The 17,800-nt window shown below is 33.4% G+C and overlaps 1 protein-coding gene across 3 annotated transcripts in view; it reads right to left on the bottom strand.

Moving 5' to 3' along the window:
• LOC149785773 (dynein axonemal intermediate chain 7-like) overlaps positions 1-17,800 on the bottom strand; it is a 124,349-nt gene that overhangs the window by 39,949 nt on the left and 66,600 nt on the right. For 2 of the 3 annotated variants that reach the window (XM_089979675.1, XM_089979676.1), the window contains exon 10: positions 14,016-14,027. The exons of the other annotated variant lie outside the window; for it this stretch is intronic. In XM_089979675.1, the coding sequence (XP_089835801.1) occupies positions 14,016-14,027 (12 nt within the window). The remainder of the gene's footprint in view (positions 1-14,015; positions 14,028-17,800) is intronic. 3 annotated transcript variants of the gene reach the window in all.

The following is a 17,800-nucleotide window of genomic DNA, read 5'->3' as shown; positions in this document are numbered from 1 at the left end:
ATGTGTTGTGCCATGCATTAAACCATACACTATAATTTATTACCCTCAGTCCTGTATAAAATCAAAGTAAAAAAAATTTGAATAGCCACAATAAAAATGAATTTAATAATTAAATGGATCCCACGACCATTATATATGGGCATTATAAATCAAATCAGAGACAACTGCAAATATGAAAAATCAAACTAGATAAATGTATCTTCTGATTCAAAAAATTTTAAGTATCAAGAAATAATGATTAATAAGACTTTTAACACTCTTTTAGTAATTAATTTTAGTAATTAATAAAAATGATTGCAGGAGGATATTATTTTATATCTACAAAGTCTTTAAATCTCTTTGACACACTGGTTCATTTGGTTATATCTTGACCTGCTTCCATTCTTATCTTAATTTGTACTCATTCGGTCTGTTTTATATCTTTTTCCTCTGTCTTCCAGAGTCCAACTGCAAACTTCACAGACCCAGATCTGCCATCACATAACGTCCTGGAAGATCTGAGTATGTACAGTTTGTTACAAGTAATCAGCAGAATTAAACACAGATCCTGATATGCAGGTGCACTATTGCAAGACAGATCAGGATCTTTGTTGTTTGCTGTTTGCCTTGACTTATAAGTGAGTACATATGGTTATGTTTGTCCAATTGTACTTGAACAGTCTTTTTAGTTAAAACTTAATATTAACCGTGTATAATCAAAGACAAATGTTTCAATGAAACTTGCTGCTTTGTTTTAACAATCTGTTATTTCAGTTGTAGTTCGTCATGATAAAGTCCCATCAATTATCATAAACATAAGTGAAACCAAAAGACAAAGTCATCTCTGTCCCTTCCTTATCAAGATGAAACTAAAGCTGATGATTTCTCATCACAACTCAGTCATCTCTATCCCTGTCTTACTAAAATGATACAGTGAAGCTGATGATTTCTCATCACAACTCAGTCATCTCTATCCCTGTCTTACTAAAATGATACTAAAGCTGATGATTTCTCATCACATGGCTTGAGTCATCTGTACCTTCCTTATCAAAATGATACAGTGAAGCTGATGATTTCTCATCACAAGTCAGGATCATCTGTATCTGTCTTATTAAAATGATACCAAAGCTGATGATTTCTCATCACAAGGCACAGTCATCTCTGTCCCTGCCTTATCAAAATGATACTGAAGTTGATGATTTCATGACTTCTCATCACAAGGCACAGAGTCATTTCTGTCCCTGTCTTATCAAAATGATACAGTGAAGCTGATGATTTTTTCATTTCAAGTCCGAGTCATTTTCTGTCCCTGCCTTATCAAAATGATACTGAAATCTGATGATTTCTCATCATCAAAAGGCATAGTCATTTCTGTCCCTGTCTTATCAAAATGATACTGAAGTTGATGAGTTCTCATTTCAAGTCAGTCATCTCTGTCCCTGCCTTATCAAAATGTTACTGAAGTTGATGATTTCATGAGTTCTCATCAAAAGGCACAGAGTCATTTCTGTCCCTGTCTTATCAAAATGATACTGATGTTGATGAGTTCTCATTTCAAGTCATAGTTATCCCTGTCCCTGCCCTATCAAAATGATATTGAAACACCAAAATGCATATCTAGATTACTAGTGAAAGATATATTCAAAGTGTCACAGGAGAGAGACAGACAGATAGACAGAGACAGAGAGAGATTTGTCACTAACATGCTGCAAAAAGATTTATTAATTTGTTTTAAGGTCACAATTAGCTGATAAATACCCTAATATTGGTACAATGGGTCTATGTCTATATAGCACTGTGTCAACAGGATTTCACTTGCAATAGCTTTACAATTAGCAAGGCAATATTGAATTTTAAAAAAAAATGTAAACTTAAGTTCAACTAATATAAAATTTTGTTTCACGGCCCTTGTAATTTAAATTAAACCTTTTCAAGCTGTTATTTGCAGAAAAGACTGAATTTATACCAAAACCGAGTGGTTTTAGATCTAGGTGTAACTCTTATCAAGAGAAATGGTAAATTAAGCAGGATATACTAAAATTTAGAAGACTGGATCAGTCATTTGTCTACAACAGAAAGTTTATTAATTTCAATTCCTGAAATTTGTAGACTAGAAATATCATATTTCTTTCTTTCTCTTTCATGTGCATAAACACATGCATTTTTGTTGTTGAGTTTAATTATAGTGGCGTGTGCACAATTGTGCATGTGCCACTTTTTTCTGACTGCACCGCAGCCTGCTAGTTTTTCTTGGGGAAGGGGATGGTGCCACCTCCCCCAGGCTTTTATGGATTCAAGGAACCCTGATAGTTTGGCCTCAATCTGTGGGTCCATAAAGGTCCCTACAGTTGAATGGTTGGCTGTCATTAGTGGGAAGGAAAGCTCGGGAATGGTCCTGCTTGCTTTACATCGCTGGTTTCTTGTTGCATTTGCCTGGTGTTTCTTGCGATTGTTTTTTTGTTGTTGTTTTTTTTTCGATTTTTTTTTTTTTTCTTCTTCAAAATGTTCTAAAAGGAGGGGGGGATGTTCTATGCTGTTTATAGAGGTTCTTAGTAGAAATCATGTATGAAAAGAGATTTTCAAGGTTATTATGGTATTACTAGTTGAGGTGTTTAGGGTGTGTTTCCTACGTTATGTTATTTATAAGTTTTTAGATATTACCTCTTTAAGTTATTTATTAATTAATGTTTTTCGAGATTGAATGTTATTTATACTTTATTTAGCAAGAGACCAGAGTCCTAGCCGATTACACGGTTCGTTAAGGACATCTAGGACCAGAATCCTAGCTGATTACTTGGTTCATTAAGGACATCTAGGACATCTGATTTTGCGGTTTCCTTAGTTTTTTATAGGTGCTTCGTAAGTGAATTATTTATTAATACTTTTATAAAATTGAATGATATGTTATGGGTTTTTATGTGGTGGCTTCTAAATTTATTTAGCTAGTTACTGGGTCTTTTGGTTTTGTGGGGATAGTAATTATATTTTGTTCTTAAGTCCTGCTGAGTCTATGAATTGATTTTTATTTTTATATGCTGATTGTTTATTTTTATTAGAGTCCATAAGTAACTCTGGGTATGTGTTTGGTGATCCAATCTTTTTTTGGTTTTTGATAAATATTTTCCGAGCGGGTTGATATTTTGGGCATATATTGAATACGTGGTGTAGATCTTTGGTGGTGTGGCAGTTAAAGCAGTTAATGGTTGCTGGTTTGGGTCCTATAAACCTTCCAAAACTGCTTGCTAGTTTAGTTTTTCCAGTTATTATCCTGTTTATGGTTTTCTAAATAGGTACCCTTAGGTAGCTGTATGTTCCTATCTCTGTTTTTTTGGGGGGCCCCGAGTGGCTGAGTGGTCTAAAGTGCTCTTCGTTACGGATCACTGCCATCTCACCTCTGTCTGCGGCGGTTCGAGTCTAGGATTCAGCCAATGTGGATATGTGAGAAAGCTTGCCAGTAGCTTCTCGTGGGTCGGTGGTTCTTTCCGGTGTTTTCCCGGGTTCTTCCTCCACCATTAATACTGGCCGCCATGTATAGCCTATTGTGTGCTGAAAAATGGCGCTAAACCCCACAACAACAACAACAACAACAACAACGTTTTTTTGGGTTTCATGGTGCTTTTTACCTTTTGTGGAGGAGTTCCAAAAATCTTGCCATGTTTGGTCTATATATGTTTGTGCGAAGCTTATTGCTTCTGTAGAGCTATAGTTAAGCTTGATAGAGTTTTGATCTCCTAGTTTGGTTTTTGCAACTATGTCTGCTGTTTCGTTGCCAGAGATTCCAATGTGCGACGGTATCCACATGAGCTCGACTAATTGATGTGCTGTGGTGATATCATTGATTAATTAGCATGCTCTGTCAAGGAATTGTTCCCTAGAGTGTGTATTGCGATTTTGGATCGATTTGATAACACTTAGGGAATCGCTTATAATGACTGATTTAGGTATTTGGTTGTCTTTGATCCATTGTAGTGATTCAAGTATAGCCCAGAATTCAGTGGTGTAAATGGAGCAATAGTAATCTGGATCCTGTTTGTATATTGAATTCAGGGATGACTATTGCTGCTGCTGTTCTTGGTGGGTTGTTTGTTTTTGATCCATTGGTATATATTTTAACATAGTCCGGGTATTTTTGGTTGATTTCGTTTACCAGTACAGGTTTTAGTAAGTTTTCTTGTCCTTCTTTATTGCCTAATTTGGTAGCTTCAATGTTAATCCTTAGTGGTTTTTGTAACCATGGTGATTTGTTCTGGTCTGTATTGTTTGTTACCTGTTTTTTTAGTAGAGGTATCTTTTCTCTTAGTTCAAGGATTACTTTGCCACTTGGTGTGATGGGTATGATTTTGGGTTTGAAGACAACTTTACACTTATTTATAGCTATTTTGGTGGGATGGTTGTCTGGGTGGGTATCTAATCGAATGGAGTATCAGAGAAGCAGTTCTTGCCTACGTAATTTTAAGGGTAGTTCTCCTGTTAGTATTTGTAGTTCTTCTAATGATGTTGAGGGGAGTGTTCCTGTGCATAATAGTAAGGCTTTTCTCTGGATAGTGTCAAGTTTTTGTAGTACAGGTTGCTTAGCCGAGTTATATGCTTGGCAACCGTAATCCAGTTTTGATCTAATTAGGCTTTTATATATCGTGAGGAGGGTTTCCTGGTTGGATCCCCAGTCAGTCCCTGTGATGTTCCTGAGTAAATTGAGATCTTTGTTACAATTCTGGGTGAGTTGTTCAATGTGCTGTTTCCATGTCAGGTGGTTGTCAAAGAACATTCCTAGGAATTTTACTACTGTTACGTATTTGATTAATTGATTCTGTATATAGAAGTTTGGATAGACTAGGTTGTTATTTCATTTGGGGGTGAATATGATTGCCACAGTTTTTTCATGAGATATTTTGAAACCCCATTTGTCCGCCCATCTCCCTATGTTGTCTAGGCTCTGCTGGGTTTCTTTAACTCTGTGTTATTGGCAGGATTTCCATTCCTCCATATGCCACTATCATCTGCAAATTATGACAAGTTTATTTTTGCGGAGGCTGCATTGAGGTCAAGGTCATTTACCATTAGGTTAAATAGTAAGGGACTTATTACACTGCCTTGCGGTGTTCCATTTTCAAGTGAAAATTCTTCCAAATGGGTGTTGCCTATTCTTGTAATTTTCCGGCCTGTGAGGAAACTGCCAATCCAGTTGAACAAGCGTCCAGTTATTCCAAATTGGTTTAATTTGGCCATTAGTCCATTGGTCCATACTAGGTCGAACGCTTTTTCTAGGTCTAAAATTACCGCTATAAGGTTGCGATCAGTTTTCCTATGTGCGTTAAAAGTGAGTTTGATGTCTGTTTCCAATCTGAGAAGTTGGTCAGTGGTGGACCGTTTGTTTCGAAAGCCACATTGATTTATGGAGTGTAGGTTATTGGTTTCTAGGCAGTGTTTTAACCTATCTGCGATTATTGTCTCCATTATTTTGCAAATATTGTTTGTAAGTGAGATGGTTCAGTATGAATTTATGTTGTTGGGATCTTTACCTAGCTTGGGGATTGGTATTACTATGGCCTGTTTCCATTTGGTGGGTAGTTGGCCTTTATCCCATATCCTATTAAAGAGTTTGATTATGGCTATTGTTATACTGATAGGTAGTTTTTTGTAGATAATGTAACCTAACTGATCCTTACCAGGGGATGTTTCGTTTTTGGATCGTAGGGCTATCTTCCATTCATGTACTGAGATGTCGCTATTTAGGTGAGATTCTTTTGTTCCTTGGTCTTGAAACATTTGAGGTTGGGTTCCCTCCATTAGTTTTTTGTGTTCTTGAAAGTTTCTGGTGTGATTATTGTTGCTACTCATGTTCAAAAAATGCTTCGCTAGGAGGTCTGCCTTATCTTTATTTGTTATGGCATTTTTAATTTTTGGGGCTGAGGTAGTTGCTTTCCCTTTTATGGCTTTTATCTTGTCCCATATTTGTTCTGAGTTTGACTTTAGACTCAGTTTAGAGCAAAAGGTTTGCCATAGATTAATTTTAGCAGTTTTTATAGTTTGTTTTAGTGTTTTTTCTTTATCTTTATATTGCTGGAAATAGATAGAATTTTTGGTGCGTTTATATTTATTTAAGGCCCTTTTTTAGTCTTTATGTGCTATAGTGCATGGTACAGAGTTTTTATTTTGGATATTAGTTGTCTTTGGTATGCATCGGTTAGCTGCTTCTATAATTGTGTCTGTTATGTTATCATAATACATGTCAATACTTGGGCTTTCTAAGTTATCTGGATTTACTCTAGCTAGTAATAATTGGAATTGGTCCCAGTCTGCCTGTTGGTACCTCCATTTAGGTGGGGTTTCGTTTGGAATGTGTTGAGTTTTTGTTTGAATATTGATTGTGATGGGAAAATGGTCACTGCCTAACGTATCTTCCTGATCCACCCACCAATTTGTGATTTGAGCCAATTTTGGGGTAGTGATGGTTAGGTCTATGGCTGAGAGAGTGCCATCCTCAGGGTTTAATCTAGTGTTCGACCCGCCATTTAAGATGACCAGATTGTTCTCAGTTATCCATTTTTCAACCATTTTCCCTCTTTGATCTTTCTTTTTACCTTCCCATAATTCACTGTGTGCATTGACGTCACCACAGATCATTAGATTGTTGTAGTTGTTATTAGTGATTGCCTTTAGTGAGATTAGGTTGGTAGGGCAGAAGGTACCCCCTGGGTCGTATGCATTTATTATTTGAATTTTTGTCATTCCTATATTTATCATTACTGACATTATTTCGATGCTATTATTGATGTTTAGGTTAGGGGGTACTTCTATTACTTCATAGTAGATTAGTGTATCTATTAAAAAAATTGCTAGTCCACCCCCTTTCTGCCCCATGGGTCTGTTTTTAAAGATTCCCTGGGTATAGCCTTGTAGTTTGGGCAGGCGTTTGTGTTCTTGTGTTATGAGGGTCTCCTGTAGGCAGATTACATCTGGTTTTATGGCCATATTATTCAGTTTCTTCTGCAGTTCCATTGCCAGATGGTGATTTTATTATTTTTTGTACTATTCATTTTTGACGTTGTCTTTATCTGTTAGTCTTGTGGTCCAATCAGCTAATATGGTGAAAATGGTTTTGAGGGTTCTCATTATGCTACTGAGATCTTGCATTAGGGTTCCTGTTGTTAGGTTCATTACTTCCTGTATTAATTCTGTGTTGGGGTGTGTGTTAGGTTTGGGGATGTTTGGGGTGACAGTTTTGTTTGTATCTGGAGTGTTATCAGGGTGGTCATGGTTTGTTACAATGTGGGTTGTAGTTTTTGGTTCGTTTGTTTCCTGATTCGAGGGTATGTTTTGTGGTGCAATATTTTCCCTTCTGATTCTGCGTGGAGAGTTTTGGTGCTCATTGATTGTTTCAGAGGTAGATTTTGGTGTGTTGGGGTTGTTTTTACAAATAATGTTTTTGGCAGAATGGTAGGTGAGGTGTTTTTCGTTCATTAAGTCCACTATTTGTTTCTCTTTTATTGCAAATCTGCATTCTGCGGATCTAGGATAATGGTTTTCTTTACAGTTAGCACATTTTTGTTTAATTGTGTGGCATTCTCCTTTGTGTTGACCTCCACAGTACTTACATCTTGGTTTGAATCTACATCTGAGGGCATAGTGTCCCCAGTGCAGGCATTTGTTGCAAAATCTTGGCCTATTTATGTAGTTTTCCAGCTTATGGCACACTCCTGACTGTCCTAGTTTTATTATTGAGGGTATTGGCTCGGTAGCCTCTATAACTGCTTTGTTTGTTCCTTGTCCCTTGTGATTTTTAAGACGATATACTTTGGTGGTCTGTGTTCCATTTGCCGGTAGTTTATGAAGTAGGAGTTCATTGCTTATGTCCTTATGCATGCACACAAGCACACAGTACACATGTCAACACCAAAAGATTCTTCTGTTAATGAGTACTGATGCAATTAAATATGGTCCTAAAAATTTTCCTTGGTTTGATAATGATTACTGATGCAATATGGTCCTAATAATTTACCTTGGACTGAAAATCATTACTGATGCAATTAAAGATGGGCCTAAAATTAACTTTGGACTGATAATGATTACTGATGCAGTTAAATATGGGCCTAAAAATTACTTTGGACTGATAATGATTGCTGATGCAATTAAATATGGGCCTAAAATTTACTTTGGACTGATAATGATTACTGATGCAATTAAATATGGGCCTAAAATTTACTTTGGACTGATAATGATTGCTGATGCAATTAAATATGGGCCTAAAATGTACCTTGGACTGAAAATCATTACTGATGCAATTAAATATGGGCCTAAAATGTACCTTGGACTGAAAATCATTACTAATGCAATTAAATATGGGCCTAAAATGTACCTTGGACTGAAAATCATTACTGATGCAATTAAATATGGGCCTAAAAATTTATCTTGCATTGATGATTACTGATGCAATAAAATATAAGCGTAATAATTAACTTGGATTGATAATAATTACTGATGCAGTTAAATATGTGCTTAAAAATTTACCATGGATTGATAATGATTACTTATGCAATTGAATATTCAGCCTAAAATTGTTCTTTGGATTGATGATGATATACTGATGGAATTAAATATGGCCTAAAAATTTACCTTTGACTAATAATGATTACTGATGCAATTAATTATGGCCTAATAATTTACCTTTGACTGATAATGATTACTGATGCAATTAATTATGGCCTAATAATTTACCTTTGACTGATAATGATTACTGATGCAATTAAATATGGCCTAATAATTTACCTTTGACTGATAATGATTACTGATGCAATTAAATATGACCTAATAATTTACCTTTGACTGATAATGATTACTGACGCAATTAAATATGACCTAATAATTTACCTTTGACTGATAATGATTACTGATGCAATTAAATATGACCTAATAATTTACCTTTGACTGATAATGATTACTGATGCAATTAAATATGACCTAATAATTTACCTTGGACTGAAAGAATGTGCCTGCTTAATATACATTTTGCATGCCATAAGTGATCCACATTACTTCTTACACTTTAATATCTACTGATGAAAGCTTGCAAACTTTGTCTTTTATATAAAAAAACTGGTTTTGTTTCAACCCTCATCAAGACATATATGACTTACAACTGAGGATATCGGCAAGAAATTTATCACTGTTAGCATATGGAAATTTTCAAAGATGGCATCATCTAGCCTTCCAATACTTGTTACCCATGATGCTTACCAGTTACTACACCAGTTACTACACTTTAAAATATTCTGTGAGTATGCAGTCTATCTGCTTCAAATTATGATAAATTTTATTTTCTGAACATTTTCAGAAAGGTGACTGAATGCTGTATCAACAGTATCAAGTTCACTATGAAATAAAACTGATACAATTAAAATAAAGTATGAATAAAAAGAAAAAAAATTAATCAAAATCTGGGGATAGTGTAAATTGTGGAAAATTACAAAAAGTTTGTAATTTTAAACATGATGCACAAACATCCTTCAGTAAAATCTAAGATTATAACATAAAAAGAAAGACACTACTTTATGTTTGCCTAATTGTATGAAAGAAAAAGGAAGTTGATACAAGGAACACCATGCAAATATTTCAACAAAATTAAAATATTATCGTACCAGTTTTGATTTATCATCCACATTATGGATGGAACAGACCAAAAAAAATATATCTAAGATTTAGTATTTATCTCATTCTTATATAAAATTTAGTGAAATAGTCAAAGGCACATCATATTAAAAACAAAAATAGTCAATTTTGAGCAACAAAAAATAACAACAGTAGAATCTGCCTTAAAGGTTATAATAAGCATCAATCTTAAAAAAACAAATTTTTAAAATCACCAAAACATTTTTGAGAAGAAACAAACCTGAACTAAGCAGCCACCTGAGTTAAGAAGCTGATTTTTTTGATTCTTGGATTGGCTGCTTAAAGTAACACTGAAGTCTAGAAATAAGCAATAAGAAACTAAAAATTACGAGGTCATCTTTACATACAGAACAGTGAAACTCTGAGCCAAAATCTGTCTTGCAGTTTTGAAGTTAGAAGCATTTAAATTAAAAGATTAAACTTCTTTATTTTTTCTGATTTTCATGACAACATGAAAGAATAAAACAGATTTTCAAAAATTGCAAAAGTAATATACTTCCTATTTTTTATTTTACAATACATTAAATTTATAATCCACTAAAACCTACATGAATGGCTGCATTCACAAAATTATGTTATACATACACTGTACATGTAACTGTATGTCAAAAAGTGCAGTAACTCCTATCAAAATCATGGGACCAAAAAGATCTGTCAATATGTGCATCGTTAGATGATTCCCATAACATGCACCAAGTTTAACAGCAATCCATACAAATGCAAAACCACTAGTGTTCACAAGAATATGCAAAACACTGCATTCAGCTGCAGAACATAAAGGGCAATAACTCTAAAAAAATAAAGCAGATTGATTTATCAACATGTGAATCTTCAAATGATGTTCATGTTGTATAGAAAGCTTCATGGTGATTCAATAAAAACTGAGACTAGTCATGTTAACAAGATTCTGTCATACACTACACTATGAGACTCCAATCTAAAAAAGGCAATAACTATAAAAAAAATCACAGCAGCAGTGCTTTGTTAATATGAGCATCTTCATTTAACGATTATGTCATTTTCCAAGTTTCTGTGATTTTATTTAGGTTCATAAAAGTCTGTCACACTGCATTCAGCTTGAAGTTAAAATGGGCAATAACTCTAATAAAAATTATATGAACACAGTGATTTGATGACCAAAACATGTACCAAGTTTCATGTAAATCCATAAAAAAAACTGTAGAACTAGTCACAATGATGAGACAGTCAAACTACAACTGTGTTAATCTAAAAGATAAAATAAGCATTAACTCTAGCTAATATTTAATAGCAATCCAACAAAAACTATGGGACTAGTGGTGCTAACGAGATTCTGTCATAGACTACTACATGACAAAAAGGGTAATAACTCCCAAAAAAATTGCAGGTGCAAAGTGATTTGTCAATATATGCATCGTCTGTTGATGGCCATACTATTTAGCATGTTTCAAAAACAATGGGACTAGTTTTTCTAGCAGTATTGTCTGTCAGATGGATGGGTATGAGGATTACTAAAGAAGGGGTTGTATACAAAATTAAATCTGAATTTTTGGGACAGATGAATAAAGTAAATCTACTGATTTGGCTATATACATCATAAGCTAAAAAATTTATTAAAAAAACCCACCCAAAAACATGATAATCAACTGTCGAATATAACTGACATTTTAAGAACCTTAAATTTTATCAAAATTTGTATGAGCTCATTTCATCCAAATTATTGATGCAAATGTGTTAGTACAATTTTCACCTTTCCACTTGAATAATTTTTTTTTTTAATGATATGATCAAAACTCATGAATATTAATCAGTCTGACAGAATTTACCTCCCAAGGAACATTTTTTAAACTGTAATATCTTGAAATATCTCAATGGATTTTGATGGAATTTTCACTGTAATTTATGCTTAGATTTCCTTTCTATTTTATTAAAATTAATGTTAGACTTCAGAGTCACTTTAATGCAGATTTGACTGTATTAGCTAAACATCATTATGCACTTCAAATAACAAAAGCAAGTACAGCCATACTGCTTGTTACAATTCTGGGTAGGGAAGATTAAAATCAATCTTATTACAAAAAACAAATCAATCTTATTACAAAAAACAAATCAATCTTCTTTTGTTAGAACAATACCGCAGTAGACACTTTAACTGTGTTAAACATTTTTTAAAATTACTTCTCAAGCAGTCAACATTATCTGAGTGCAACATAAAAAATAAATGAAAATAAGCATTGTGATTAAATACCTAAATAGTAAACCTACAATTATATAGTTGAAGTAAAAGATCTGAAACAATTTGTTTCAGTCATAAATTATACCCCTGCAATCAAAACTGGTTCAGATTTGCAGAACCCGGTTCATGGGAATAATTCTGGACAATTTTACATAGATAATTATAACTTTCTATCTAAGCAAGAGTTGGATGATTAGTATTCTGAGAAAAGAACTAGACTACATCTTAATTTTCAATCCTCCCAACAACTGATGATTTTTGTAGGATATCTTAAGTTTTCATAATGAATTCCCTTGACACACTGTCTGCCATATTATAAGACATCCCATTTCATGAAAGCTTCAACGATTTTAAACATTATCTTAAAAATATAGCATAAAATTACTGGTAAAGTGAACTAATGATTTATGCAATAATATATCTATAGTCCTATCTTAACAAATAACAATTACCTGCTAATAATAATGTTTTAGGAACTTTATCCCAGAAGATGATCGACATCTGTTTGAAGGAAATGGAAATCTGACTTAATTGAAACTTGAAATTTTCCATTTGACTCTGACATTTTTACATCATTGTGATGATATATAGTTACAAATGACCAATGGTGCAGCCAAAATCTGTGTCACTTCAACATTTACATGATCAATGTTTTACTGTATATTAAACTCTCTAAAAGAAACATAATGCAAATAATATTGCATGTTTCAAGTAATTTCATCACTGTTTTTCATATTTAACAATAAATTTTATATATTCCTCACAAATGAATTGATAAATCAGAACTTCTGTTCCAAAATTTGTAAATTTTAAAATTAGGAAGTTTTCTCAACTTTTAGATCAAATACCATAAACAGGTACTAACTAATTGGCTTTTTCACTGTTTATTAACTGATTGATTAATTGGTGTTAAAATGAACATCAACACATGTAAGGGTAAGTCTTGCCAAGGCAGTCAGAGTAAAGTGTCTTGCCCAGAAACAAACCACAGTAGCGAATATAACCTGGTTTGGAGAGGATTCAAACCCACAACACTCTGGTCGCAAGTCGGGCATGCTATTAAAACTGAAATACCAACTAAAGATAAAACTTTTCACATTATAAATTGGAGAAATCTGATAACCTAAGATTTGTTATAAAACTAAAATGACATAATTGGAATGCATTACTTTTATTTGACATTTAAAAACATCTTCATTCGAAGTCTGAAACAAACTGTTTACATTCAAATATTTCAAAATGAAAATTTGTGCAAGCATGGATATTAAATAGTTTTACTCTGTATGAGATGAACTTAATGGTGAAAGAATTAGTGAAATAATGTAGAAACAAAAAAATAACTAATTGAAGTATGTGATGTCAATATCTGGTATTTTGTATCAAAAGTAAATTCAGTATTTAGGTGAGCCATCAGAGATAATCTTTTCATTGTTTTTGTTCTATTGGCTTTAATGATACTTTCGACACATTAATGGTTACATGATGCCAAAGAAATGGGAGTTAAGTGCCTTTCGGAAGGACAGTGAGGTAGCCCACCTTAGTTAGCCTAGGTTACTGCACCTCCCCATAAGAGAGGAATTGTCAACTTTTTTCCACACAATTAAAGAACCTTATCTGAACATTTTATATGCTGCCTTTCTCTCCTTTATGACCTAATTTTATGGAAATTACAATGTTTCAATGTCAACATAATTTGACTAATGATCCACGTCATTCATACCAAGATATTGAAAAACATGGTACAGAAACAATGCTTTGCACAAAACGTAAAATGCAAACAAATAAAAGTAAACAGATACAATCTCAAAATTAAACATAGATATATAAATATTGCTAAATCTCCATTGCTAATTCATTTCATATGATACTTTTCAAGGTTATGAAAGATTATATAACTTTAATGCAAAAATTAATTGACTATCGAACAATAAGCAATAAATGTCTTCCAAATGAAACAATGTCTCTTTAGCAAAAAAAAGTCTTTACAAAAGTGTAGCTGAATTACAAAATAAGAAAGTTGTCAGTTTCAAAATCATCTATTATCAGTTTTGCTTTAAATTCTAATATGAATTAGCAACAGGACAAAGAAAAATCTTGATTATATGTTATCATGGTATATCGAATTGAAAAAGTGACAATTCTTAACATTACTGACCTTTCCTTTGCCCTTGAGAAAAGAAACACATCACAAAGAAAATGAAAGAAAAGAAGATGCAAGTAATCAGAGATAAAACCAACACACATTTGATTGCAAAGAACATTTAAATCACACCACAAATTGAGCATAAAATGAACAGAAAATGGAAGCAGTAACATTCTATTCTCTAGGAAATGACAAATATATGTGTAGATGTATGTGATTTATTATGTGATGGTGTGTGCTGTTCAGGTTTCTATTATATATCAGATGTAATACAGAAGTTGTCTCCTAAATTTAAAGACTGCACAAATGCTAGTATGCAAAAGTGCAATTTTCATTCTACTATTCTGTCAGAAAACTTTAAAGATGTGAAAGAATTTAGTTTGTTAATTGGATTTTTTTAAATATAAATTCTTCCTCTTCAAATATTCTGTAGATACAATGCAAAATTTTGCTATCATTACTTGAATTCGATATTTGTTCAAGTTTTAGATGTACAAGGTCATCATTTCATGAAAAAAAAATTTCTTTACTTCCTGATGCTTGTTACAAGTATTGCTTTTTATTTTAAAGATATCACATCCAGGGGTTACACTATTACTATAAAGGCAAGAGTTATCATCCTTAACATTGAAATATTTAGGTACCAAAAAGTGAGGAATACAATTGAAAAGAATTGCATCATTATCACTTACATAATTCTATAAAGATTCATACATGACAACTTGTTTTAAATTTCCACTTTTTCCCATTGGCACAAAAAGTGGTCTCTTAAAACATATTATAAATTTAAATTTTAGTCACTGCACATAATAAAATTTGAACCTGTGCCAAATTTTATTCTATCTTTTATTAAACTTTCAAAAATCCTATACCAAGCTTTGAAATAAAGTCATTTTCTGGCATGCAAATACATACAAACTGTGCACAGATGAAAGAATGGATTGTGCAAGTATCACATAAGGGAAAAATTGAGAGAAAATGCAGCATCAATAAATTAACTACAGATATCAACCCAGGCTGATTTCATGATAGGTATGAAATCATAAGCACAATATGAAGCAAGATCACAAAGTGCATTGTAACTGTGAAAATTCTGGTGTACTAAATGAGATCAAACAATGCACCGTAACTGTGACAATTCTGGTGTACCAAATGAGATCACACAATGCACTGTAACTGTGATAATTCTGGTGTACCAAATGAGATCACACAATGCACTGTAACTGTGATAATTCTGGTGTACCAAATGAGATCACACAATGCACTGTAACTGTGATAATTCTGGTGTACCAAATTAGATTACACAATGCACTGTAACTGTGATAATTCTGGTGTACCAAATGAGATCATACAATGCACTGTAACTGTGATAATTCTGGTGTACCAAATTAGATTGCACAATGCACTGTAACTGATAATTCTGGTGTACCAAATGAAATCACACAATGCACTGTAACTGTGATAATTCTGGTGTACCAAATTAGATTACACAATGCACTGTAACTGTGATAATTCTGGTGTACCAAATGAGATTACACAATGCAATGTAACTGTGATAATTCTGGTGTACCAAATGAGATCACACAGTGCAATGTAACTGTGATAATTCTGGTGTGCCAAATGAGATCACACAATGCACTGTAACTGTGATAATTCTGGTGTACCAAATGAGATCACACAATGCACTGTAACTGTGATAATTCTGGTGTACCAAATGAGATCACACAATGCACTGTAACTGTGATAATTCTGGTGTACCAAATGATCACATAGTGCACTGTAACTGTGATAATTCTGGTGTACCAGATAAGCAGAAACAAGAAAATTGGGAGCAGCCTACATAATTTACTAGTAAACTAAATCCCATGTCAACCTGACACATTATTTTTAAATAGAGATGTGCTATATTACCAGTATACCAGTTTACTGCTGTACGTTTTTCCAGCAGTATGTACTACGGTACTTTTCCAAAATACTGTTTCTTTGGTATTTTCCATCAGTAAAGAATGTACAAAATTCTCAAGTACCATATATACTCGCATATAAGCCAATAATTTAGGAAAATATAAAGGCTTGGAAGATGGGGGGGGGGGCAGCTTATCCGCGGGCCAATGTCTAAACTTGACAATCTTTAAGTCCTTTTGTTGACTACTGTAATGGTTGTAAATCTTGGGACACAAAAAAATAATTTTTTTCCATGTCTTTAGACATAAAAAAAACAATCAGTGACCAGACACTTATTAAACTGTTATAAAGTACTATGACTGATTTTGTTATTTTTTTTGCATGTGCATATTTTCTGATTTCTCCAAAACAAAATTAAATAAAGGTACATGCAGACTTCATAATTTCCAGGCTGGTTGAGTTTATCTGGGAGACCAGGATGAACTATAATGTACAGTACTTACACAGTGCATAGCATCACTTAAATCCTTATTTATTCCCAAACATATTAGATGCAGATTTTGCTTTATTCATTGTTTCGACCAAATTACATTCTTCCAGATAATATTTCAGCTAGTCCTTATAGCTGTTTCATTTATGCTGCATCACGCACTCATGAGTTACTCATTTGCAATGATATAAGCGGTCATTCAACTTGAGGTAGTATTTATGAAAAGGTATGCACATTCAATTATGCAAGGCACATAACCAGCATAACTTACATGTTGACAAAGAGTGGTAATAATAAAGGCTAAAATTCTCATTATAGATCAACCAAGATCAACATCAAGTTTAGCTTTGTGTTTTGGCTGAACAACATCATAACTTTCCACACAATGGAAAGCTTAATGTTTTGACGTCTCCTTTGTTAATAGTCAGTAAATTTGTCTTTCTTTTTCCGACAGTAATACAGGTCAGTTAATCATTAAAACCGTTAAACTGGCTTGTGTTAAGAGGGAATTTTGACCAGCAGCTATACCAGTACACTGATGTGTAATTGCCTATTATTTCAAAATATCAGCACAATTACCGTAGTTTTGTGACACAGGTGTAAGGCATACCTGTCAGCTTTTCAAAAGCCAAGTAGGGAGACTGAATAAAAAAATAGAGAGATTGGGACCTAAAATCAAGAGGTTATTCATGGCATTTTTAAAGCCTTGTTTTCACTAACTACTGATTGATCTTCCTGGTCCAATATGCATGAAATTCGCAAAAAGACTTGCCGTTTCTCCCTGTGACGTGCCCTATTTTCCCCCAGGACATACCCTATTTTCATATTCTGGTCAGCTGTGGCCAAACTGCACAACAGCTAAATGTTAGTTTTAAATAAACAAGCAAGAAAGCCAGCATGACTAATTAAAAGTTAATCCTTATTGATGCAACCATTTTGTAAAAACGATTGGCCCTCAGTCATAATTCAAAGAAACCATGTTCTACACTAATGTGTGTTATGCAAGCAACAGCAATTGATTTGCAAATAAAGGATTCCCAATTTTGTTGAATTATTTTCCCCTCATTGTATATCTGACTTTACTCCCTTATTGTCAACTCGTAAGGCATTTAGTATTATTTACTATAAAACAAATGTATTCTGAATAATTTTTTGAGGACACATTGGCTGCGTTGTATGTATTTTCATTCCTTCTTTTAATTTAACAATGGTAATTAACACTGGTATATACGGTATAAAAATGTCAGGTGTTCACTCGTGTAAGTTTCTTTTGTGGGAACGGCGCTATAGCATATAGAGTTACAGCATTCGTAGTGATCATTCTTAGGATTCAAATTAATTGTCGACGATTTTATTGTTGTGGTTTATTTTTTGTACTGGTTTATTTATTTTTTTTATTGTT

Source organism: Sinohyriopsis cumingii, chromosome 13 (assembly GCF_028554795.1).
Source record: "Sinohyriopsis cumingii isolate HCF-2022 chromosome 13, ASM2855479v2, whole genome shotgun sequence".
Classification (NCBI taxonomy): domain Eukaryota; kingdom Metazoa; phylum Mollusca; class Bivalvia; order Unionida; family Unionidae; genus Sinohyriopsis; species Sinohyriopsis cumingii.
Note: the sequence above shows the minus strand (reverse complement) of the source record. Positions and strands in the feature narration are given on the sequence as shown.